This window comes from Trachypithecus francoisi, unplaced genomic scaffold (genome assembly GCF_009764315.1).
Source record: "Trachypithecus francoisi isolate TF-2019V2 unplaced genomic scaffold, Tfra_2.0 Lachesis_group16, whole genome shotgun sequence".
NCBI classification, from domain to species: domain Eukaryota; kingdom Metazoa; phylum Chordata; class Mammalia; order Primates; family Cercopithecidae; genus Trachypithecus; species Trachypithecus francoisi.
In genome coordinates, this window is record NW_022681461.1 from 79,170,796 (window position 1) to 79,196,709 (window position 25,914).

Here is a 25,914-nt window from a genome sequence, read left to right on the forward strand (position 1 = left end):
AGGAACAAGGCACAGGTGCTACTGCCACTCTGAGACAGCATCCCTAGAAGGCCATTTCTGCTGCCTGCCCACCCCCTGCATCCAAGAAAACCAAGTTAGAAAGGTTACCTCGGTGCAGCACGATGTGGTCAATCATGTTGCGCTTGTATTTGGTGTGATAGAGGCAGAGAGGACAGCGAAGATCTTTGGGGCCCTCCTCGGGAACCGCCGAGTGCCCAGCTTCCACATGCATAGTAAAAGCAGATCTAGGAGAGAGGTTGGGGAGAGAGGTGATGCGTGTAACCAGGGATCACTGCATTTTCACATTTCCTGCTGGCAAACCCGTTATATATGTCCAAGTACGGCTCTCCTGCTTGCGGGGCTAAAAAAAAATCTGTTAATCATGTTTGTTGACCACCCAGAAACTTGGTCATTCAACTGATATCAATACTGTCAAACAGTGGTAACTTCTTTCCGGAAACTGTGTCCTGGGCTGGGTTCAGAGCCTAGTGTGAAAAGAAACAAATTCCCCAAACACTTTATTCCTTTTTTTTTTGACAGAGTCTCGCTCTGTCGCCCAGGCTGGAGTGCAGTGGCACAAGCTCCGCTCACTGTAAGCTCCCCATCCTGGGTTCACGCCATTTTCCTGCCTCAGACTCCCGAGTAGCTGGGTTTACAGGCACCCGCCACCACACCTGGCTAATTTTTTTGTATTTTTAGTAGAGACAGGGTTTCACTGTGTTAGCCAGGATGGTCTCGATCTCCTGACCTTGTGATCCACCCGCCTTGGTCTCCCAAAGTGCTGGAATTACAGGCGTGAGCCACCGTGCCTGGTACACCTTATTCTTAAAAATTAAAAATTGTCTATTAAGAGTATGAAAACAAAATCCCAAAAAAGGAGCTATTTTTCATCATGCTTAGGAGGAGAGAGACTATTTTAGAGCTAGGTTGACTTAGAAACTGCCTGTATAATTCTTCACAGGTAAGGGGGGGGGGGCGGAGGGCAAGTTGTCCAGGAAGTCAATCATCATGATTGACGATTAGGTAAACTAAGTGTTGTTATACCAGCTTAAAGGTGGAATGGTACTGCTGCCTCTTCCTCCATCCTTTTCAAATCTTCAAAATCTGCAAAGCCTTAAATGTCTCATTAAAATCAATAAAGCCAAGACTTTAATGAGCAGGGACCCTTTCTTATGAACCTGAGTGCTGCTCTCTGGAGACAGTCTCTGCCTGTCTGTTGGCCCTTGCCCTCTGGGGTCCTCTAGCCTTCTCTCAGTATCAAATCACACACGTATTTATCTGAAAAGTAACTAGAGCAAATTAATAGAGATAGAATACATGTTCCACCAAATCCCAGCTACTACAATGCTGGTGGGAAAGAGACTTCTTCCAATTCTTCTTTTTCTTTGGACGTGAAGCCTAATTTCCACAGCCTTTCTGTGTGAAGCATGTATTGAAGTAGTCTAAGGGTTAGATCCTGATTACAATAGGAACAGAAAAAAATAGCTTTATATCTATGATACCTAATGCTATATTATTATAATAGCTTTCCATCTATGATATTATGATACTTACTAGTGTTTGCTTTGTGCCAGGCACTACTCTAAGTACTTCAAGATACACTGGTTCATTTATTACTCACAGGACCCCTATGATGTAGGTACTATTATTATCTTTATTTTATAGATAAGAAAATAGGGACAGAGAGAGTATCTTAGCGACTTTTCCAGAATTACCCAGGCAGTCAGGCTTCACACTCTACACCTGTAGCCACTAACCTAAACACTATCTCACAGGATGAGATTCAACTGCAGAAGTTTAGATTACGTCATAGGAAGCATTCCATTCTTTAACTGAGTCCATCAATTCTGTCATCCACAGGAGCAGGGGTGACTATGGATTCTCTTTTTCTAGACTGGAACAATCTCTCTAAGATTGCTCAAGCATAGTCTTGGAAGTGCCGGGGTACTGATTCTCTATGTGTCTTTCAATACTATGATCTTAAGAATTAAAGAATTTTCTACCAGGGGAGCAGGGAAGACACTACTGCCAGATGTTTTCTCTTGACTTTGATTTTATTTCCAAGAATATACTTTTTTTTTAAGCCTGGGAGGAAATCATTTGCTTCAATCTCACACTACTTGGAGCCCATTTGCTCCAATTTTAAAACTCATTTGTTCTGATATAGCTCTTTGTCCCTTTACAAATCCCAAAGCAGTCTTCTGAAACTAGCCCCCTTCCATGAAGCCTGGACCCAACCCCTACATCATCACATGGGCAGAGCGTCCCATAAGCTCCAAGTAGGAAAGTATAAGGGAGGCCTGCAGTGAGGGGTGGAGCAGGGGCAGCCACCTTGTTCTCCACAGCTGTTCATTACATCACTTACTTAAAGCCTGTGTAAAAGGAGCAGTCTTTGCACTTGAAAAGCTTCTTCCCACCATGCTTGTCCCGGTAGTGGCGCCTGATGCTCTGGATGTAGCCGGAGGAGAATTCACAGAATTCGCAGTGAAGCACGGCTTCGGTTTTCTGCTCAGTGCCAGCAGCAGCCCCAGAAAGAGGCACAGGGCTAACACGGCTGTTGTTCCTTGCCAGGGCAGCTGACTGATAGTGGTTCAACTGCTGCTGAACATCTGGGGGCTCTGAATATGATGAATCTGTGAAGAGATGGGAAAAATGACACGGGGCACAGAGAACACAGTAGAGGTTCAACACTTCAAAACCCCTGACATCAGGTTTCTTTTTACCCTCCAGCTTTACTAAGGTATAACTGACAAACAGAAATTGTTTATACTTACGGTGTACAAGATGATGATTTGATATGTGTATCCATTGTGAAATGATGACCACATCAATTTAATGAGCGTATCCATCATCTCACAGTTACCATTTGTAAAGTGCAGGGAATACACCCAAGACCTACTCCCCCAGCACATTTCAAGTAAACCACACAGTATTATAAATTACAGTCACTATGCTGCACATTGGATCCCCAGAACTTACTAATTTTATAACTGAACATTTGCATCTTTTGACCAAAGTTAGTTTTGAGGGTTTTTTTTTTTTTTTTAAGAGGGATGATTATGATGCCGTCTTTCATCTTCATTTACACTCTACAACACAGATTTGGGGAATGCATGTCGGGAGGAACTATCACCTCTTTAATCTGACTTTGAGGGCTCATGGCATTTAAAAATAAAATTTTGAGGTTAAAGGTTTCAAAGCATAGGAAGAAAGTAAACTGTTTTTTTTTTTTTTTTTTAAAGGAAATAGCAGCATGGCAACAGGTTGCCACAGAATACCCGTCCGGGTAGGTGAGAAAAGAAACCCGCATAATGTACACAGGCATCTACACGAGAAAGGAAAGGACATGATGCAACATCTCCTCCTTTGCAGCCTAGATTTATTCAAGCCAACCAAATAAAAAAAAAAATCAGTCTTTAACAGAAATGCTCAAGCACAAGGCACTCACACAAATATAAAAATGTTTTATGCCTTCACACTCAAGTGATTTAAATTTTAAAATATAAAAATCCAATAGCGTTCTCCTGGAATGGATGTTTAAAGCTTAGTCAGCATTAAGATGGAGATTTATTCATAAATCCCATTAAAATGAAATTCCAAACAAGTTTCCCTGAAAGGTATTTTAAAGTTCAGGATTCTGAGGAAAATGTCGGAAATGACAGGCACAAATCTGAACCCCGAGAAGCTTCAATGGCATGTGGTGGAGAAATCTGATCTAGGAGGGAGGAGGGGAAATCTCAGCATTTCTTCTTTGAATTAAAAAAAAGAGAGAGAAAAAAGTAAAAATAAATAAATAAAGGGGTTGGGGGAGAGGAAAAGTAAAAGGTCTTGAACCTTTTCCCAACATGCTGCTTTCAATGTGGAGGTTAGAAATGCAAAAACATTGTCCTATATAACCTACAGCTGCCTATGAATGACACAAATGAAGTCCATGAATACCACACAGATGAATTTCAGTGTAACTTTCCTTGAAAAGAAAACAAAGGGCTCTTTTCTTAAGCCTTTCAAAAAGCAGGGGGGAAAGGGGATAGAAACTGTACAAGCCTCCTCCTGATTTGATGGACACTTAATTTTCCAAAGCATAATTCCCTAAGGCAGGACATGGAGGAATTCTCTAAAACCCATATTTGATGAAACCAGCACCATCCATCCCGTCAGCCTCTTCGAACAGGAAAACAAAAGCAGAGCAGTCTCCCTGATTGCTGGGCCACCGCCTGTCTGCAAAACACTCAAACATCTTCCCCTTCTTGTTCTCCTCCCCGCCTCCTCAATTCATATTCCTCAAGATTGAGAAAAACCCCTTTGGAAATTGTAAACAAACCTGCCACACACAAAAAATAAAACAAAAGGAAACTTGAACAATCTCTCCAAGCCTCGATAGGTTCATTACCAGGTGTAAACGGAAGACAAAGGAAGAAAGGAATGACAACTGAATTCATTTTACCCAGTTCTTTTATCTCCTTTTTCTTTATTCCTCTACCCTAGCTGATGAACCCACTCTGGATCACAATAATGCAATTGTCAGCTTCTCATTCTTTCTTTCAATAGCAGGTTTGTTTACCGTTTCATGGATTGTTTGAGATGCTTTCTATTTAAGCCCTCAAGTCTAGTTTCTGCTTGAAACACATGTACAATGAAGCACAAAACACACTCCACTTCTCTTGTTATCACAGGCTTGAGCTCTAAGTTGAGCACTGCCAGCCAGGATCCCTAGATAGCTTCTGTCCTCTTGGTAATGTTGGTCCTAGTTTGCACTCTTAGCTCTAAAGAATAGAAATTCTTCCATAACCAACAAGGCCAAAGCCAGGTCCTGCTGGCCTGTGATCTGTCCACTATCCACAAATCCACCCAGAGACCAAAACAAATCTCCCAAGTGATGGTCTAGGTCTTAAAGGAGTCATAGTCCCCTCCATAACAAGGCGCATCCCTGGATCTCCCAGATTAGTATGGATGCTGGCAGTAGTCTCAGTCACCAGGTACCTGACATTTTCAGTCCCTTTCTAGCAAAACTATAAAGAAATGAGCCTGTAATCCCAGCACTTTGGGAGGCCGAGGCGGGCGGATCACGAGGTCAGGAGATCGAGACCATCCTGGCTAACACGGTGAAACCCCGTCTCTACTAAAAAAATACAAAAAACTAGCCGGGCGAGGTGGCGGGCGCCTGTAGTCCCAGCTACTAGGGAGGCTGAGGCAGGAGAATGGCGTGAACCCAGGAGGCGGAGCTTGCAGTGAGCTGAGATCCGGCCACTGCATTCCAGCCTGGGCATCAGAACGAGACTCCGTCTCAAAAAAAAAAAAAAAAAAAAAAAAGAAATGAATGGCTCCTCGTCAGATGATAAGCCCAATGAATGCACTCCCATACCTTCCATCCACCCCCAACTCAACACATGCACTGATGTGTCAGGCAGACCCCCTCCAAGGACCCCAGTCTCTTTTAGTTCACACATTTTTATCTTGTCTCTAGGGCCTATTGCATATTATTTCATTCATCTCAAAAAACAAATTCTAAATTTTAACTCTGGTATTTAAATAGTATGGAAAACCTGAAGAAATAAAAATGCAAGAAGTCACGGGAAAAGCATTCCAAGAAACAGAGGCTCATTGCCCTTCTCAAATGGCAGTGCAAAAGGAACAGCTGATGTGTCCCTATCATAAATTCCTTTTTTTTTTTTCCCCTCCTGGTTAAAATCAGACGGACAGGTTTATTGACAAAAATAAGAAAATCCCATCATTTATGATACATTTGTAACAATGCCCAGGTTACAACTTTTTGTATTTTCTTAGGGCTTTACTTTCCTCTTTGCTGCCAACATTCTCAATTTCGCTCTCGCTCACGTGGAATTTGTGAATAATGTAGGATTTTAGCACTTTGGGCACTAAAGTGATAAAGACATGAGTATGTATCATTCCACCGATCCTTAAAAAGCCCACTTGCTAAGCTACATAAAATTCCTGTTTGTTCATGAAGCATGGCCTGAAGAGCAGGAAGGAGGTCGTTTTGTGCCCAGGTTAGAAAGGCAAACAGATTGTTAGCTGCGAAGGGCATGTCACATAAGTTAAAAATCATCATTAAGACTATTTTCTTTCATTTTGAGCTTAAGGAAAGAAAGGTTAAAAATATCCCTGTGTTGAGAGAGTCAGACTTCTGGTCATGGGGAAACACAACAGCTGAATCACATGGATGTGAATTCAGTGGGAAGTTCTGCACCTAGCTGCGGCTCACACAAGTTACATCTTCATCACCTGTATGGCCAGTGGTATCCACAATGGAACCAACAGCAAAGACTTTAAAAGCAGGTCATGGCTTAGCATCACCATACATTCCCAACCAACCAACCAACCCTGACACATACAGTCTGAGAAAAGAGTTTTATTCTCTGACTTGTGACTTTAATTATATGCGAAGTTTTAGAAATGAAATTATAATGTATAATTGTAGTCATAAAATAAACTTAATTAAGTTATATGGAGTTCTCCAGTTTGTAAGCTATCGTAAGAAATTAATTAAAATCAGGATCAAACCAGAATTTTAGCAATGATGGTCACAGTGCCTACAGGATTTAGAATTTATTCAGACACCAGCAATTAATTCTCACAACTATGGTGTGCAGTCTAATTGAGTTTACATCTCAATTTTACCAGTGAAGTAGCTGAAGCTGAGGATGACTGGTCACACAGATACAAAGAAGCAGAGGGAGGATTTGAACAAAGACCTGTCTGATTATAAAGTCTGAGTCTTGTGTCTTAGGCATCTGTTCTCAATGGTGACCTCTAGGGTTCTGTGATACCAATCAGAGGAGCCAAAGAGAACGTAAGTGTTCTCTCAGCAATAAACACATAGTAGAGAGGAAAGAGAGAAAGTGATAGAAAGATTAAAATAGTTAAGAAAATAACATTAGAACAGATGCAAATGATAACAGAATAGATAGAAGATAACATTAAAATGAATAGGGAAGAAAATACTTAACATTTTGAAGCATTATAAAAAAAAAATAAAGCAAGACTCAAGGAAAAGAGACAGAATATCCAAAATTTCAAAATGCTTATATAAACAAAATAAGGGACCATGCAGGAGACATTTCTAGAAGTAAGTTGTGAAGATAAGCCCTGCAAATACCCAGAACTGGAAACCTATCTGTCTAAATGTCATGCTTTAGTTAGATGCTTGATAAATTGTCCTCAAATAATAACACTCTAACATTCCTCAAGTGGGGTTTGCCTGGAAAAAGAAAGATACACAATGCAAATGAGGGATGGGTGCTTTTTTGTGGCTCTCGAACAGCTTAGGATTTCAAGCCAGGTAAGGGCTGAATTCTAAATGGGACACCCTAACCTCTCATTTTTCATGGTCCTGGAGAAATTGGAATTTTTTTTTTTTTTTGTTAATTCCAGCTCTCCAGAATAACTGTTTGAGTTGTTTTTATTTTATTTTTTTCCTTTTTTTCTCCAAAACTGAGTCAGCATAGAGACAAACACAAGAAATTTGACTTTATAAAGGCAAACGACAAATAAATGGACTATAAGTCTGAGAGAATGAGACTTTCTTGAGTATTCACAGTTCTGATTCCACAACATTTAGTTAACACTGTCCTAGTGCCAGGTCATGTGCTGGCTCTGGGGATTCAAAGTCAAAGAAGACATGAGAGATGCCTTCTAGAAACTCATATTTATTAGGGGAGAGAGCTGAGCAGTTGACTTATGAAAATACAGGCCTCTCCGTGTCTAGCAAACTCACCCCACTGATTGAAGGAATAAAAGAGGCAAAGAGAACAAATGAACAGTAACAGGAGAGTTCAGCTATTGTAAGATTAAGGAAGACACAAGGAAGAATAAGAGTCGATTGGGCAGCAAATTGTAGGAGCCAGAGAGGACAGCCCCCTTGCATACTCTAAGTGATACAAAGAGGAAGCCATACCGGAGGATCAATTCTCAATTTTCTGCAGCCCTGCATAGAGAATGTGAGTGAAGGTGAAAGGGAGCAGAAGTACCTTGGTGCCAGCAACTACATTTAATTATATTTGAGCTAGATTTTGGTGCAGACTTGGAAGACAAGCTTGTTGGTCACTGTGAATCAAGTACCAAGAAAAAATAAAAGACAAGGAATTTTAGGCAAGCAAATTTTAGAGATGGCCAAGGGGCAAGTGATTCAATTACACCCATTCATTCAGCAAATATTTACTGAGCATTTAAGTAAATAGGAGACCCTGTTCTGGGACAGGAAGACTTGAGCCCTGACCTCAAGCAACTCACTTTCCCATACAAAGATGTAAATAATTGATCATGATACAATGCAAACAGAATGTTTTAATAGAGGTATTTATAAAGAGGCAGGAGAAGGAAGGAAAAAGCAGCACTTTGTGCCTCATAGAATGTGGGAGTGAGAGAGATAGAGAGGGGATGTCAAGAGAACCATGAGTGTCCATTAATAAATATAACTAGTATTAATTAGTGTGCAAATTAATGAAATCAACACCAGACATGCAGTTACCTAAACGTTCAACTCACTACACCTCCACCTTAAGTCATACATTTTGGAGAAACTAAACAGAAATTCAACAACTACATTATTATCACAATGAAAAAAAAAATGACCTAATTTCCCCAGGGTAAAGAAATGATGAGTCTGAACAGAAAAACATGTACATCAGAGGGTGGGGTAGGTTGTGTAAGGGACAATTTAAAATCGCCAAGTTCTAAAGTAGCATAGGAAGTTCAAAATAATACATGGATTGTAATTTTCTTTCGAAAAGCAGACTATTTAGCAACTAATGGTTGGTAGCATGGGCCATTAGAAACAGAATATTATCTGTGGATAACTTAAGATACTGTAAAATGCCCAAAGTGAGGAGGTTGAGGGAGAACCCAAATAAGCTAGACATATAGACCATTATTTCTAGTCAAGAAAATTTGAGAAAGGCACACGAACAAAGGTAAGAGGGTAGCTAAAAAATGTACTTTATTTAACAGTCAGGAAACTTTTGGGATGGCATGCAACTTCTATTATACAACTACTAATAAACTTAGGCAAAGGACAAAAATAGTTGCCGTATTTTAATGTATGCGACAGTGATCCAGGAATCTGTAGTGACCAGATAAAGAATTCTGCAATGGGAAACCTACTGAGCTTTGTGATCATCTGAGTCTTCATCTAAAGCTGAAAAACTGTTCAAGCTTTGTGTCTGATGGACTCCTGAAACTCACCACGTTGAGAACTGACACCATCTTTCCCTAAACATCTCCTTCTGCGTTCTGAATGTTGGTAAATGGCCCATCACTTTGTTCGAGCTCAAATTGTGAGATTCTTCCTTCAGGGTTTCAGATTTCTCCCTTTCCTATGGCAGCACATTTAAACAGGTATCATGCCTCAGAGACATGCCTCATGACCCACCTCCATTCATTTTCCTCCCCAGTCCTGCCTTCCCTACCCCTTGTTCATTCAGGTCCTCCTATCACATGTGGGCAACTCTTAAAACCTCCTACCTGGTCTTTCTTCTTCTAAGATCAATTCTAGTTCAGCCAGTATACGTATCATTACTCATATATGATTAGGATATGACTGTGCCCTATTGCTCAAGTGTAAAGCTATTCAGTCTGGTCTCAGCCCATGTCTCCAGCCTCACTTCCAGCTAGCTTCCAATTCCTTGCACATGCCACGTATTGCATCCTTGGGGGATCCTTGATCAAGGCCACCAGTGCGCTTGCTCTTCTTTTTGCCTGACAAATTCTTACCCATCCTTCAAAATTCAACTGAAATGTCACACCCTCTGTGAAGATTTTTCCCAACAATCCAAACAGAACTCTTTGCTTTCCTCTATGCTTTGCCAACACATACACATTGTGATTCTTGCCCTGATCTCATTATACCTCGTATTACATTTACAAGTCCTCCTTAAGCAAACTTGGCTAGATCAATGTCTGTGACCTTAAAACATTCTAACCAAAGAAGAACCATGGCAACAGTGGTGTCTAGGCTGATGTTGTGCACCATCCTCTAGCAGGTCCATCCATTTCTGCTTCTAGCATTGGACCTAATGCTAACAAGAATCATCAGTTTCATTTGCTCCTAAAACTTTTTTGTACCAGTTATATTTGCTACTGAGCTCATTCAATTTAATTAATATTCTATAAGATAAAATATAGGTATAAAAGTGTTATTTCTATGAAAGCTATGTTGAATGCTTTGAAAAGGCTTGATAAAGTCAAGTTGCTAAAAAAAATTACTGTTAAGTTACATTTTGGCAAGACCAACTATAAAAGATTGAGATCACAAAAATCTTGAAGGACTCTGCTCTAAGACTGTTTTACAAATGTCTAAGTTCTCATTCCACTTCAAAGAAATGGAAACTGGAAGTAGCACACAACACAGCGTAGGTGAGTGTGGTTTATGCAAGGGAGGAAACAGGGAACTTCAATCAAAGGAACCAGATTCAAATACATAGGCTTTACCCTGTATCACAATACTGGTGAATACATGTATTTACATTTTAAATGAAATTAAAATGCTTAAGGCATTTTGAAAAGGATTCCCTAGTTAGGATGGTGATTATCAAAAAAAAGAAAATAAGTGCTGGCAAGGCTGTGGAGAAACTGGAACCCTTGTGTGCTGTTGTCTGGAATGCAAAATGGTACAGTCTCACGGAAAATAGCATGGAATTTCCTAAAAAAAAAGTAAAAACAGAACTATCATATGATCAAGCAATCCCACTACTGGGTATTTATCCAAAAGAATTGAAATTAGGATCTTGAAGAGATATGTACTCACTATAGCATTAGTTACAATAGCCAGGAGGTAGAAGTAACCTAAGCGTTCATCAACATGTGAATGAGAGAAAATGTGATGTATAACACACACACACACACACACACACACACACGAATATTATTTAGCCTTAAAAAGGAAGGAAATCTTGTTATATGCTATAAGGCAGTCACAGAAGGACAAATACTGCATGATACCACTTCCATGAGACAGCTAGAGCAGTCAAACCCATACAGACAGTAGAATGGTGGTTGCCAGGGGCTGTGGGTAGAAGGAAGTGGAGAATTGTTGTTCTACGGATACAGACTTTCAGTCATGTAAGATGAAAGAGTTCTAGAGATCTGCTGTATAACAATGTGTATACAGTTAACAATACTATCCTATATACTTAGAAATTTGTTAAGAGGATAAATTCCCATGTTATGTGTTTTTTACTGCAGTAATTTTTTTAGGTGCCTTTAGACAAGATAATCTGTTAGGTTCTTTACAAACTTCATAAACTTTAATTATCACCATAAATACTTAATGATGGTACTTAAGAAAATATCCGTTAGATTGAATTTGTGGACAACCGTGCTATACAGGCACACAAGGCATTGTTCCTGTCAATCTGAAATGACAACCAAGCAGGTAATGTCAGCTCCACAGGAGCAAGGGTTCGTGCTGCCTTTTTCACTGATGTATCCCAATTGCTTAGAAGTGCCTGGAAAAGTACTTAAGAAAATGTTTCCTGGATTGAATTTGTGGACAACTTTCTTAACTCCAGGTACACATATATTGTTTTAAGTTACTACAACAGTGTGTAACACAGAGCTATCAAGATGATTCACAGACTCAAGAAGTCTGCTCATTTAAAAAATGTTTCTTGGTTCTATCCGAACTCCTTTGTACCTTGATTTAATTCCTGTTCTCAAAATACCTGTTTCTTAAGTGCTATTAACAATCAGCAGAATTTGGCATCCAGAGAAACAACAAAAACCACAAATCACCATTGCAACTTTCCAAGTATTTCCTCTGAAGAGCCTCAAAAATGTTCTTTATCTACGGACTATTCCAAAAGAAAATTATATTCGAAACTAAGCTTTAGAACACAAACCATTTTCATTCCTTCTGGATAGTGTCTAAGGGGGAACATACATCTCTAAAGGCAGTCATATTATTTTATTTCCTTCTTTTGATTATGCCTTGAAAATCTCCAGGCCAAGGACTCTGGCACCTCCTTGTCTACTGTCATCGGTGGAGCTCTCTGGCCTGGACGCACAAGATTATGATACAATGGCCAGGGGGACAATGGACGCTGGATGACTATATATAGGAATTCTGGACTTCGTTGTCATGGAGGCAAATGGAAAAACAAACGCCTAATCCTGAAAATAAGGTTGAGGCCAAACTTGAAGGAAACACACACTGAAAACTTCCTGTCATTCTGATGAGTAAAAACAAAACCTTGAAATATGATCAGGGAATAGATTGAGAAAACAAAACAAAATATTAGCCTGCAAAATGACACCAACATGGCAAAAAATGGGCAATCTTTCTTTTTTTGAGATCTGGTTTCCCATCATACTTAAATTCATTGAAAAGGTTTCTCAAAGGCCTTATTTTGTGTGAAGCTTCATGTTTTTTCTTTATATTTTTGAGGAATCCAGGCAGGTTTGACCTGAGGCCAAGGAGGATTCCTGGACTTTTCAATTCACTAGGTCTTATATTTGGGAACATACCCATTTGTCTTTCTACATTTTTTCTCAATGGCATCACCATTCGTTCACCCAGTCAATGAAATCAGAATAAATCTTTGAGTCATTTCTCTCTTTCGTTCCACACATTCACTGAGTCAAAAGCTCTGTTGGTTCAGCCTCCTGAGAAACTCTATCTCTGTGATCCACTCACTAGCCCACTGCCATGGCTTTTATTCGGGCCCTCGTGGTTGCTGTGTGAACTTCTACTGCAAAATGTTCCTAACTGGCATTCTATTTTCCAGTTTCTTCTCCCTCTAAGATTCCTTTCTTTTCTGAAATGCAAATGTGATCATGATACCTTCTTACAGGAAAAAGTCCAAACTCTGAACCAAGGGGCTCACACTCTCCTTCATCTTTCCAGGCTGATCCTCACTCCCATGCCCACACTGTTCCCATGCTGTGCTTAATGCCAGTCACATACAAGGCTTCTAATATTCACTTTTTATGCCATTTTTCCCTGCATCATTGTACATTCTTGCAATATCCTTCTTATACTTTTCAGTCTGACAAACTCTTACTCATCTTTCAAAATTGAACTCAGTCCAAATCTGCTATCACCATGAAGATTTTCCTTGACCTTTCTAGATACATGTATTAAATTTTCCCCTTAGACTCCCCTACTACTACATATCATGCTGTATTAAGGTTAATTTATTTTACCCCCACCAGACTATGATCTCTTTGAAATTAGGCCATCCATCCATTTACTCGTTCATGTGTGCATCCATCCATCTATCTATCTATAATTGATCTATAATTGTTTCAAGTCGACGTACCCCAGAACTTAGTCCAGCGGCTGGTCTAAAGCACGTGCTCAACAAACATGTTAAAAACATCCAAAAAAAAAAAAAAAAAGAGTACAGACTGAAAATACTGTTCTGCAAAAACCCAGATTTAAAAAGAAAATGGAATTGATCAAATGTTACTCTCTCACTTTTGGATACTGAGATTTAAGAGTCTTCCTACTGAAACACTGAACCACACTTGCTGAAATAAGCCTGGGTCTTTTTTAATTACATGGACAATGGCTTCTGAACATTTAAGAACTTGAATGCAATGTAATTCAGAATCCACGGCTGTCTCAAGAAGCCAAAGGCATTAATTTCTAGTCTTGCCCCTAAATTAGCTATAAGCCAAAACTCAAAACAGATGCTATCAGCACATCTGGAAGCCACTTGAGATGATTCAGTATGCAGCTCTCTATCCGTCATTTTTTTCACCCATCAGTAGGCATTGATGTTTGTGAGATGCTCAGATGTAATGGGTACCATGTATTTAAATGCATCATGGCTTTTTGATAAATAATCAACACCTGAGACCATACAAATAGAGCCCTTTGCAATCTGTGAGAAGGTATTCGTGGGTTACCTTCAGGTGTTTAGAACCAAATTTTCACTGCATACACTGTTTTACCAATTTTCCTCCATCAGAAATGTACTCATCCCAGATATGCAGCATACAGACTATCCATTTTGCATAAGGACTTGTAGTGGCTCAGAAAAGCAGAGATGGGGTTATGTTGCCCAGGTAACCAGTGAAGAAACTGAAGCATAACCTGGGGGTCCTGAATGCCCAGTCCCAAAAATGTGTATTTGTTTTTTCTGCCACTGCAGCTATTCCTTCTTCATTAAATGGTATTTGTAATTCAAAGTGTGTGTTCTTAAAAACCCTCCTTGAGACAGGCAGGAAACTTGTAGGGAAATGAATGTGTGGTGAAGGATCCTTTTTCTAACATTTTTTGGAGGAAACTCTGGGTGGCATCTGCCATTGTTAATTGAGAAGCTCTCACAATACCGAATGCATAATTCACCTATGAGTCTTTTGAATTGTGTGATGAGGAAGTCAGGTTTCCTGCTGTTCGTTTAGATCATATAGATGTCTTTACCACACTGAAAAAATCCAACAAAAAGTGTTGAGCACAAAAGCTTCTTTATATAAATGACTTGGCCTCAACCGTAGAGAGCTTGTGAGCAACCTCAGATGGTATTTAGAGCTCACAGGCCGTGGGCAAGGCCACAGTGCTTCCTCCTCAAGACCTGACTGGAGGGAAGATGCCTACTGACTTCAAGGAGTTGGTCACAATTGATGGCTTGCTATGAACAGTGCTGTGAGAGCTCGGAGGGAACAACTGTGGAGATTTCTTAAAAGATTCGATAATCAAGAGGAAAGAACACATCTGGGTATAAGCATATATATATATTTAGATACACGTAGAGCTCTAAGTGATGCTATACGGAAATCAGGTGAGAAAGGCTATGGTTGATCAAGAACAAGAATGAGCAGCCACATTTCAAAGCACAGAGCTCTTCTAAAATTGTCCCTGAGCGGGAGTCTCTGAGCCAACAAACCCAGTGGGTTTCTTACCCTTTTTTTCTTTTATTTTCACCTATTTCCATGCAGTGTAAGAAAAACCTCGCTCTAGGTTAAGCTATATTTTTAATCACCATTAAAGCAGTGGGTTGTTCCCTTAGGATAGCTCCTCCACCCACTCCAAACTCACCCACAGAAATGTTGCCCAGTGATGCTGGACTGAGGTGTAGGGTATTAAATTTCCAAGAAGCTGGAGAGATCAGATAGTGAGATCCAGGTTCACCTTTCACTGTCTTAGCCAGCTCTGTCTAGCATCTGTGTCAGGTGCTTTTTATAAAGTGTCTTGTTGCCTTTCACCATGACGTTATGAAATGAGAATTATTACTTCCCATTATATAGGTGGCAAAACCCAGGAACTGAAAACAGACAACTTTTCAGCTCTCCAGAGTGTGTTGAGGAGCCTCCGCCTAGGTCTGCAGCAACTTTTAACCCAACAGACCTCTGTGTTCTCATTTGTCAAGTGGAGAAGACAACATTGGCAACTTCATAGGGTGCTCTGGAGATTATATAAGGCAAGCGTGTGAAGTCCAGTGACTAGCACGAAGCAAGTGCTTGCAAGGGCCTCAGTTCCACAGCAATGAAGTCTGCATCATATCAATTCTCCACCAAATAAGTGTTTATGGAGTATGTTCTATGGATGGAAGCATTTGGACTCCTTTACTGGACTGCAGAACCAAGTGGAACAGGGATCTCTGACACAGCTGTAAAATACATAGTATTCATCCCAGCTCTAGGCACATGGTAGCTGCTTGGAGGCTACTTTTTTTTTTTTTTTTTTTTTGAGACGGAGTCTCGCTCTGTCGCCCGGGCTGGAGTGCAGTGGCCGGATCTCAGCTCACTGGAAGCTCCGCCTCCCGGGTTTACGCCATTCTCCTGCCTCAGCCTCCCGAGTAGCTGGGACTACAGGCGCCCGCTACCTCGCCCGGCTAGTTTTTTGTATTTTTTAGTAGAGACGGGGTTTCACCGTGTTAGCCAGGATGGTCTCGATCTCCTGACCTCGTGATCCGCCCGTCTCGGCCTCCCAAAGTGCTGGGATTACAGGCTTGAGCCACCGCGCCCGGCCGGAGGCTACTTTTTGACTGTCTAGTTCTGGCAGAGCCAAATGCATTGCTACTTATGGCAGCAACTTGTCCACTGATTTTGTAGGTGGAGATGGCTGAGTGGGGAGGGGATTGATCGTGGGGCTTGGATTCAGCTCAAAGGCAGGGCTCAACCTGAATAATACCACAGACAGAACAATTCACTCCTATTTTGTAAGTTAACAATGCACACGGATGGTCACAAATCAACTTGCTTCAAAAAGTCATCTCAGGGCAAATTCAATTCCCAAGCTGTACAGGCTTTCCTGGCAATGATTCTGGGGTCTATTTCCTTTTCAATATTCTTCAAGATTACCTGCAGCTTTGAGCAAGGTTCTTGGTATCCAATTGACAGGCTTGGCCTCCATCATTCCTGTCATCAATGATGCCCTCCCCAGCCACCTTACCTGACACACCAATTCCCATCCTTTCTACCCTTCACTTTGGTTTTCTTCTCTTGATAGTACTTCTTGCCACCTCATCTACAGTGGATATGTATTGGTTGACTGTCTAGTTCTCCCTGCTACCCACAAGGAATGTTATCATGAATTTCTCAGTGTGATGGATCTTTGGATTTTATTTCATGATTGATGAGGGTATCTCAGCTTCCTTGGGAACTTCTGGCTCAGCTAAGTATGGGTTACTCTTCAAGGGTGTTTGCCTACTACTCATTTTGAGAAATCTTAGACTCTGTGCTGAGAGGTGCCTTCTTCCCACCATAGATCTACAAAATAATTTGAAGAGAAAATAAGTGGAGAAAGGCATTCCAGGAAGAAGGAATAGCAAGGGCTAAAGTGTGAGCCAACAGGACTCTTTTAAAGACAGGGTATTCAGTGCAGCTATAGCACAAGGGAAGAAGTGGTGAGGACTGATCCCAGTGACAAATGCAGGGTCCAATGAACTGCTTTCCATGCTGAGCTCAGAATTTATTCTGAAGACAATGTAGACAGCTACTGAAGGGTTTTAAGCAGCGAGCAGGTGAAATAGTGGGCTCCCAGTTTTACCTTTGTCTGTAAATTGTACCCACAGTCCTGACCTCTCAGATGGGAAAGGCAGCTTGGTAGAAATGCATTCCCATTGTGAGAAAAACCAACTGGCAGCACATTCCCTAGTGATGATGGAATATCATCAGCACTCCATGAATCCATACTTTGTTTTGTTAAGTAGAAAACACCATCTTTTCTTCTCGGGATTTTACTAGCAGGTTAGAATTGTTCATCTGAACTGTTCATCTAACTGTTTCTACTGAACTCAATACACTCACATCTCAAATGGACTATGGCCCTACCTACGGCAAGGAAAGAAAGGAACTTAGTAGGCTACCTTCTCTGCTCCCTACCAACCCTTCATGTGCAAATAATAACAATAATGTAGAACAGGTGACCAAGTGCTTTATCCATGTGCTGCAAACCACAATGTGTAATCATCAGCCACCCTTTGCTCTGTTTCCCAAATACAAACTCTCAGCAACATCCAAAATATTTCTAGGTCTGCATTTTACTCTTAAGTCTTAACATCCATGTGTCAACTCAGATGCTTAATACATATTTCCTAGATTCATTTAGACTTAAAGCAGTCATCAAAATATTATTTTGCAAAGTGATGCAATATTCTTCTGGATGTCTTAGCTTTTTATAAGTGGTTTGATTACTCATGACATATATTATATGTACTATACAGGCATACCTCATTTTATTAGGCTTTGCTTTATTGCACTACATAGATATTACATTTTTTCCAAGTTGAAGGTTTAACTCGAATAAGTCTATTGACACCATTTTTCCAGCAATAGGTACTCATTTCCTGTGTCTATGTCATGCAATATTCTGTAATATTTCAAATGTTATTATTATTATTATTATTATTTCTGTTACGGTGATGTGTGATCTTTGATGTTACTATTTTAGTTGTTTTGTGGTGTCATGAACTGTGCCTATGTAAGATGCAAACTTAATCAATACATGTGTGTGTTCTGACTGTTCTACTGACCAGCCATGTCCCCCATCTGTTTCCCTCTCCTTGGACCTCCCTATTCCCTGAGCCACAACAATATTGAAATTCGGCCAATGACTAACCCTAGTAGAATGGCCTGTAAGTGTTCAAGCGAAAGAAAAAGTCACACATCTCTCTCTTTAAATCAAAAGCTAGGAGTGATTAAGCTTAGTGAGGAAGGCATGCTGAAAGCTGAGACAGGATGAAAACCAGGCCTCTTGTGCCAGACAGTTAGTCAAGTTGTGAATGCAAAGGAAAAGTTCTTGAGGAAAATTAAAAACGCTACTCCAGTGAACACATGAATGATAAGAAAGCAAAACATCCTTATTGCTGATTATGGAGAAAGTTGTAGTAGCCTGGATAGAAGATCAAATCAGCCACGACATTCCCTTAAGCCAAAGCCTAATCCAAAGCAAGGCTCTAATTCTCTTCAATTCTATGAAGGCTAAGAGAGGTGAGAGAGCTGGAGAAGAAATGTCTGAAGCTAGCAGAGGTTGGTTTATAAAGCTTCAGAAAAGAAGCTGTCTTCAAAGCAGAAAAGTGCAAGGTGAAGCAGCAAGTGCTGACATAGAAGCAGAAGCTGCAGTAGATTATCCAGAAGATATAGCTAAGATAATGGTTGAAGCTGGCTCCACTAAACAACAGATTTTCAATGTAGGCACCACAGATTTTTATTGGAAGAAGATGCCATCCAGGACTTTCACAGCTAAGGGGAAGTTAATAACTGGCTTCAAAGCTCCAAAGGACAGGCTGACACTCTTGGTACAGACTAATGCAGCTGGTGACTTTATGTTGAAACCAGTGCTTTTCCCATTCAAAAAATCCTGGGGTCCTTAAAAATTATGCTAATTGTACTCTGTGCTCTATAAATGGAAAAACAAAGCCTGGATGATAGCACATCTGCTTACAGCATGGTTTACTAAATATTTGAAGCCCACTGTTGGGACTTACTACTCAGATAAAAAGGATTCCTTTCAAAATGTTACTACTCATTGGGAATGAACTTCATCACCCTAGAGCTCTGATGAAGCTATACAAGATTAATGTTGTTTTCATGCCTGCTAATGCAACATCCACTCTGTAGCCCATCAATCAAGGAGTAATTTCCATTTCAAGTGTTATTATTTAAGAAGTACATGTCATAAGGATTCAGTTGCCATAGATAGTGATTCTTCTGATGAATTCTTCTGACTTAGGCAAAGTAAAATAAAACACTTTTGGAAAGGAATCACCATTCTAGATGACATTAAGAACATCTGTGATTCATGGGAGGATGTCAAAATATCAACATTACCAGGAGTGTTGAAGAAGTTCATTCCAACTCTCATGGATGACTTTGAGGGGTTTAAGACTGTAGTGAAGGAAGTAACTGCAGATGTGGTACAAACACCAAGAGAACTAGAATTAGAAGTAGAGCCTGGAGAGGAATTAGAAGTAGAGCCTGGAGAGGTGACTGATTCTCATGATAAAATCTCATGATAAAACTTGCAAAGATAAGGAGTTGCTTCTTATAGAGGAACAAAGAAAGTGGTTTCTTGAGGTGAAGTCTACTTTTGATGAAGATGCTACGAACACTGTCGAAATGACAAAAGATTTGGGATATTTCATAAATTTAGTTGATAAAGTAGTGGCAGGGTTTGAGCATAATGACTCTAATTTTGAAGGAAATTCTACTATGGGTAAAATGTTATCAAACAGCACTGCAACAGCACTGCATGCTGCAGATAAATCGTTTGCGAAAGGAAGAGTCAATGAATGTGGCAAACTTCATTGTTGTTTTACTTTAAGAAATTGACACAGCGACTCCCAATCCTCAGCAACCACCACCCTGATCAGTCAGCAGCCACCATCATCTAATCAAAAATCCTTCATTAGCAGAGATTATGACTCACTGAAAGCTCAGATAATCATTAGCATTTTTTAGCAATAAAGCATTTTTAATTAAGGTATGTATATATTTTAGACATAATGCTATTGTATACTTAATAAACTACAGTATAGTATAAACATGACTTTTATGTGCACTGGGAAACCAAAAGATTTGTATGACTTGTATATTGCAATATTTGCTTTACTGAGGTGATCTGGAGCCAAACCCGCAATATCTCCAAGGTATTCCTTTATGTTAGATATCTGATAGATACAAAGATAATCAGATCTCATATTTCAAGAGCTCTCAGGTTGTTAGGGGAGATTACAGCAACACACACTAAGATGAGCGAGTGCTCAAACAATCAAACAAATGCCCACGAGTCCATTATCTGTTGTTCGCAGCGTGGCCAGAAGACAGTGGGGCTTTGGAGTCAAAAAACCATTCAAATCTTGATTTACTACTTTACTACCATGACTATTTACAGGACACAACAAATTTTCATTTTACATTTACAGGACATCTACTCTAGGAAGGAAGCAGTCTTACATTAATTTATAATACAAACATGACAAAAACCCTGCTCCTAAAGAGCTCCCTCCTGGTAATATTATGGAGTCAGCAGACTGAACTACATGTTCTCAAGAGAGGTAGGGCACAGCATTGAGGGATTTCAGAGGAAGAGTTGACTCACATCTCGGGAGATCACTGTTGCATCACAGAAATGAAGGAATTTGCACGTGGCTTTGAAAGACAAGTAGCGCCTGGGCATGTGGAGATGATGGAAAGAGGACATAATGAACAGAGGCAAAAGGGTGAGGAGAGAGATGCTCATTCCAATTAGGCTAGAATATCGGGAGAATGAAGCAGCTGATGGAAAGAGAACAGGCTGGGTATAAACATGGAGAATACTGACTGAGTTTTTTTGTTTTTGTTTTTTTTTCCTCTTTTAAACACGCTGATATGGTTTGGCTCTGTGTCCCCACCCAAATCTCATCTCTAATTGTAATCCCCACATGTCAAGGAAGGGACCTCATGGGAGGTGACTGGATCATGGGGGCAGCTTCCTCCATGCTATTCTTGTGACAGTGAGTTCTCACAAGATCTGATGGTTTAAAAGTATGGTACCTCTCCCACCCTCACTCTCTCTCTCCTGTCACCATATAAGACGTGCCTTGCTCCCCCTTTGTCTTCTATCTTGAGTGTAAGTTTCCTGAGGCCTCCCTAGCATGCAGAACTGTGAGTCAATTAAACCTCTTTTCTTTATAAATTACGCAGTCTCAGGTAGTTCTTTACAGCAGTGTGAAAACAGACTAATACACAGGCCATGCAGAGCTGTTAAAGACTTCTGAATAGGAGGATGATATGAATTCTTAACCTTCCTTAGAACAGAATGAATGGAGGGCTTTGCAGGTGGGATAAACATGGTAATGGCTTAGGTAAGAGATGAGGATAGGAAGGAGGGAGATGGATGTGAGAAGAATTAAGGTGATATAAACATCGGGACTTAGCAAACAACAAATGACTGGCTGATGGAAAGTAGGTCCAACAAGACCTGTAGCAGAGGATACTAGCTAGGTCCCAAGAGCTCTGGCAAAAGGAGAAGTTTAGTGGGAAATTAATGAGTTTCATTTTAGAACCTTTGAAACGAAAGTTGAATGAGACCCACAGGTGGAGAAGGTAGGGAGCAGATAGAACAGAGGGTCTCAGACTTAACATGAGTGGTTAGCACTGGAAGTCCTGGCGGCATCAGAAGAGGGCAAGTAGACTTCCTGTGTTTGTAAAGAGAGACAGCGTGCAGAGAAGAGAACTGAGGACCAGACCCAAGTACATGTAAAGGGAGCAGGAGAAAGGTAGTAGAAACAAGGTAAAGGGAAGGCATGATCAGAGAGGTTACAGGAGAGCCTGAAACACATAGCAGGACCAAAACCAAGGGAAGAGAATTTCCCCAGGAGAAAGGTCAGCAGTTTTAAATGCCACAGACAGAAAAAGAAGGACGAAGAAAGAGCAGCGGCCATGACCTTGTTTGACTGAAATCACTGATGATCCTTGTGAAAGCCATTTCATTATAGTCATAGGGATCAAGGTCATGCTGCAAGGAATTCCAGAGAGAGGGAGGGGGAGCCAAGGAGGCAGCAGGTGTAAACAGCAAGAAGGAATGCCTCCTTCCCCGAGAAAATGCCACTGCAGTTAGCCAGTATTAGATCACTTCACGAAAGTGGTTTCAATAAAAGGCTGAAGGCAGAACATTGAGTCTAGCAGTTTACAAAAAGCAAAGAGTGAGTGGTGAGAAAGTAGAAGTTGGGATTATTGGTTTTTTCCTTCCAAGAGATTTGGAAGATAAGATTGCAGAAGGTCACATCCAAGAATGGTTTTAATATTTCAAACACAGAGCACTTTCCTGGGGCTCATATGTATAACCTTTTTAAGATTTGCCAGGGGGAAAAACAGTACATCTAAGAACTGAGGCTTAGGGAAGCAGTGACATGGTAAACAAAGTTTGGAGTCAGACTGATGTGCCCCCTAACCCCAACTCTGCTGGATTTAACTATGACCCGGGACACACCACTTAACTTGCTTAAGCCAATTTTCCTCCTTCCTAAACAGCAAGGAGCTGGTCATGGAAGTTCCTGTCTCATGGGATTGCTGTATGGCTTAAATAAAATGAAACAATGTTTATAAAGTACTGAGTCAGTAGACATGCAATAAGTGATAGTTATCATTAATTAAAAATGATCATCGATTCATGTCAGTAATAACCACAGTAATGATGTCACACACTGGGACTCATCAATGCATTCCACTAGCCCATTAGAGTATCAAGTGCTAAGGAGTTTCTTGTGTGGGTGGTTTCAACTAAGTCCTGAAGGTCAGGTAAGTTTGTATCATCAAGGCTCCAGATTAAGCACCACCTTCCAAACACTGAATTGTTTTAGGTTCCCAATAAAGCTCATGATGTAAGGAAACTTCATTCAGCTTGAGGCTAGATGTGAAATTTTTTCCTTTTTTACTTAAACCCATTCTATGGTTGATTAAAAATGATCATAAATTGACAACAAATTTGCTTCTACTGTAGTATTTTCATAATAGCTACTATTTCTACAGTAATTTAGAATATGAAAGTACTTCCATTGCATTATCTCATTTGATCCTTGAAATAACCCCATAAAGTAGGCATCATTATTTTGCATATTAGAAACTGCAAGGCTCAGAGAGGGTAAATGCTTTAACTAAGGACATGCATGTGTGATACGGAGCTAGACAGGACCTCTGCCTAAGGCTGCACATTTCATTAACGACAATGTGAATGATACTTCCTGGACTTGAGCCTGCAGCAGCTTTCAAGCCAAATCTCAAACTCAGGGTTCCAACATCTCCAGTGTGATCTGTACACCATTAAGTAAAGATGATCTATATGGAGAATTGGGTTCAAAAAAATCATTTGCCCTTAATTTTCACTAGTTCCAGTTGGGTGAAAATGATCCCTCCTGGTATTTGCTCAATCAAAATGAACCCAGCAATACACCGCAAGAGTCACACTTGATGCCAGTACAGCACCACAACTCCAAAATTCCACTGGAAAAAAAAAAACAACAACAACAAAAACTGTTATGACTTGGGGAAGAGGTTCCATGGAACATTTGGATGCTTCCCCTGGGTAAGAGTGCCGGATTGGGGCCGAGGCAAGCAAGAAGGCCTGGGGTGGAACTTGGACAGGCTTATGGCGACGTCAAATGTTGCAGATTCATTGCTGTCAACAACCCTCCTTCCCCGTTGGATACAGGAAGCCCAGGGGCACAGTGAGAGCTGCTCCACCTGGGCTGGGGCTGTGAGGCTGGGCTGCTCTCAGTACTTTGTTAACCGTGGCTTTATATGGCCAATCCCAGTAGAGTCACCTCTTTTCATTGGGATTATGCTAATTAATATAAAAACAACCACCAATGTGTGCAGCATAGTATAGTTTTCAAACCTTCTTTCTTACCCTTGTTTTTACTTTATCTCAATTTAGAAAAAGATAATAAACGAATAAATAAATCTTAAACTTACACTTGCACAGAATTACTTCTCTAACCTCAGGTTCTCTCTTATTCTGCTCTTGGCAACACATAGTGGGTGATATCTATTTACTCAACATTCTCTCCTACGCATGCCGTGATTTAGAAAATACCCCAAATAATTAGGAGAGAAAGAAGTATGGCGAAAAGTACTATGTATCTTTTAGTTAAGTTATAGGGTAGAGGCACATAATAATGAAGCTATTCAAAAAGTAACTAAAAAGCTTTCATTTTAAAACAGAAAAAGCAAATCTTTTGAATATTTTATTTAAACTTGAACCTAGATTTTTTTTTTTTTTTGAGATGGAGACACACTCTGTCGCCCAGGCTGGAGTGCAGTGGCATGATCTCGGCTCACTGCAACCTCTGTCTCCTGGGTTCAAGCAATTCTCCCACGTTGGCCTCCCGAGTAGCTGGAATTACAGGCACCTGCCACCACGTCTGGCTAATTTTTGTATTTTTAGTAGAGAGGGGTTTCACCATGTTGGCCAGGCTGGTCTTGAACTCCTGACTTCAGGCAATCCTCCTGCCTTGCCTTCCCAAAGTGCTGGGATTATAGGTGTGAGCCATCAGGCCTGGCCTGAACTTAATTTTTTAAAGAGTTATTGTGTTCCAGACTTCTGTTATGGAGATAAAATAGCTAAGATGCAACAGGATACTGTAACCATATTAGCAAAAATCATCTTATTTTATTGTTCATATAACACCACACAGAATTTGTCAATTTTAAAGTGCTAATAGGGAACTGCACCTATACTTCACTGTCTGCCTGTGGTTTAGTTATCATAATTATTATGTCTCTTCTAACAGACATATTGATGACATTATTTTTGCTTACATGCAAGGTAGATGTGAATTTTCTCATCTTTCCTTCTCTCTATTCCTAATTAAAAACTTACCCATGGGCAAAATTTTAAAATACTATAAAATCAGAGTAACAATAAAATCACAACTCACAAGTACAATAATTTGTGATTGCCACAGCTACTAACCATACAGCTGCTCACTCCCTTTAGTTTGGGATAAGTAAGATAGACTACAGCTATTTGCAACTTCTAGCACATTGGTTGTGGCTCTATTCCTGTCTCTTTCACTTAAGAAAATATCTTGAAATACTTAAGCATAAACTGACATTACATAGGGGTAAGTCTGACTCAGCTCAAATTTATTTTGAAAAGTAAATTGGATTTGTGATTAACGAAGATACCCTGGAAAACAGATTGGAAAAGATGGAGGTCAGAATCAGAAAGACTGGCTAACATCAGAGGAAGGGCAGGAGTGAAGGTTATTCAGGGTTGGAGTCTGGTAAGTTGGAAACCAGAGGACAAGGGGACGAGAGAAACCAGGATGCTGAAGAAAGCCCCTTTGAAATGGCTAACCCTCTGGTCAGGTCTAGGTTGGATGGGGAAGGAGACTACCTGCAGTGGTCAGAGTAAAGGCAGATTTGAGGTGCTGGAGACGGAGCTGTTATGGTGAATTTGGCCACAGGTGGGCAGCTGGAGGACAGTCAGGAAGGAGATAAATCTCCCTGGCTGAGGCGACTGAAGTGTCTGTTGAGTTACTGCCGTTGAGTGTAGTCTATTGTAATTCCAGAGCATGAAGGTTACATTTGGATTAGAAAGGAAGGCTGTGAGCCAGTCACTGAGTTCATAGAGGAAGACAGAAGAATATTCCAAAAGAGAGGAAGAAAATAAGCAGAAAGCAGGCATTTGAAAAAGGACTATTAAACAAAGGAAGTAGAAGTACTCTCAAGAGGTGGCAGAAAGTAAGGAAGGCACCCACTTGTCTCCCTGGCTGCTTGGAAAAAAAGGAATTGGTTGCTTCATTTGCAGAAAGTTTAAAGGGCTATGGTGTTGCCATTGGGGTGGGAGGAAGGGAGAAGTTAGTTAACTCAAGGACGGGGGAATGATCAGTGAAACGTGCAATAACGTGGGATGGCACATCTTGCTATACACACAGCCAGATTCCATTGGCTTTTTCCAGATTCCCAGGCTTGTTCACACATAAATTGTTCTCTTGGCTTTCCTTGTGTGTGGTTGCTTTTGCTGTC

At 40.5% G+C, this 25,914-nt stretch overlaps 1 protein-coding gene across 5 annotated transcripts in view; it reads right to left on the bottom strand.

Moving 5' to 3' along the window:
- Positions 1-25,914, bottom strand: part of ZNF462 (zinc finger protein 462) — a 152,519-nt gene that overhangs the window by 39,665 nt on the left and 86,940 nt on the right. For all 5 annotated transcript variants that reach the window (XM_033237891.1, XM_033237890.1, XM_033237892.1 and 2 more), the window contains exons 8-9: positions 2,366-2,633; positions 109-245 (exon numbers count right to left, since the gene is read on the bottom strand). In XM_033237891.1, coding sequence (XP_033093782.1) covers positions 109-245; positions 2,366-2,633 — 405 coding nt within the window. The remainder of the gene's footprint in view (positions 1-108; positions 246-2,365; positions 2,634-25,914) is intronic.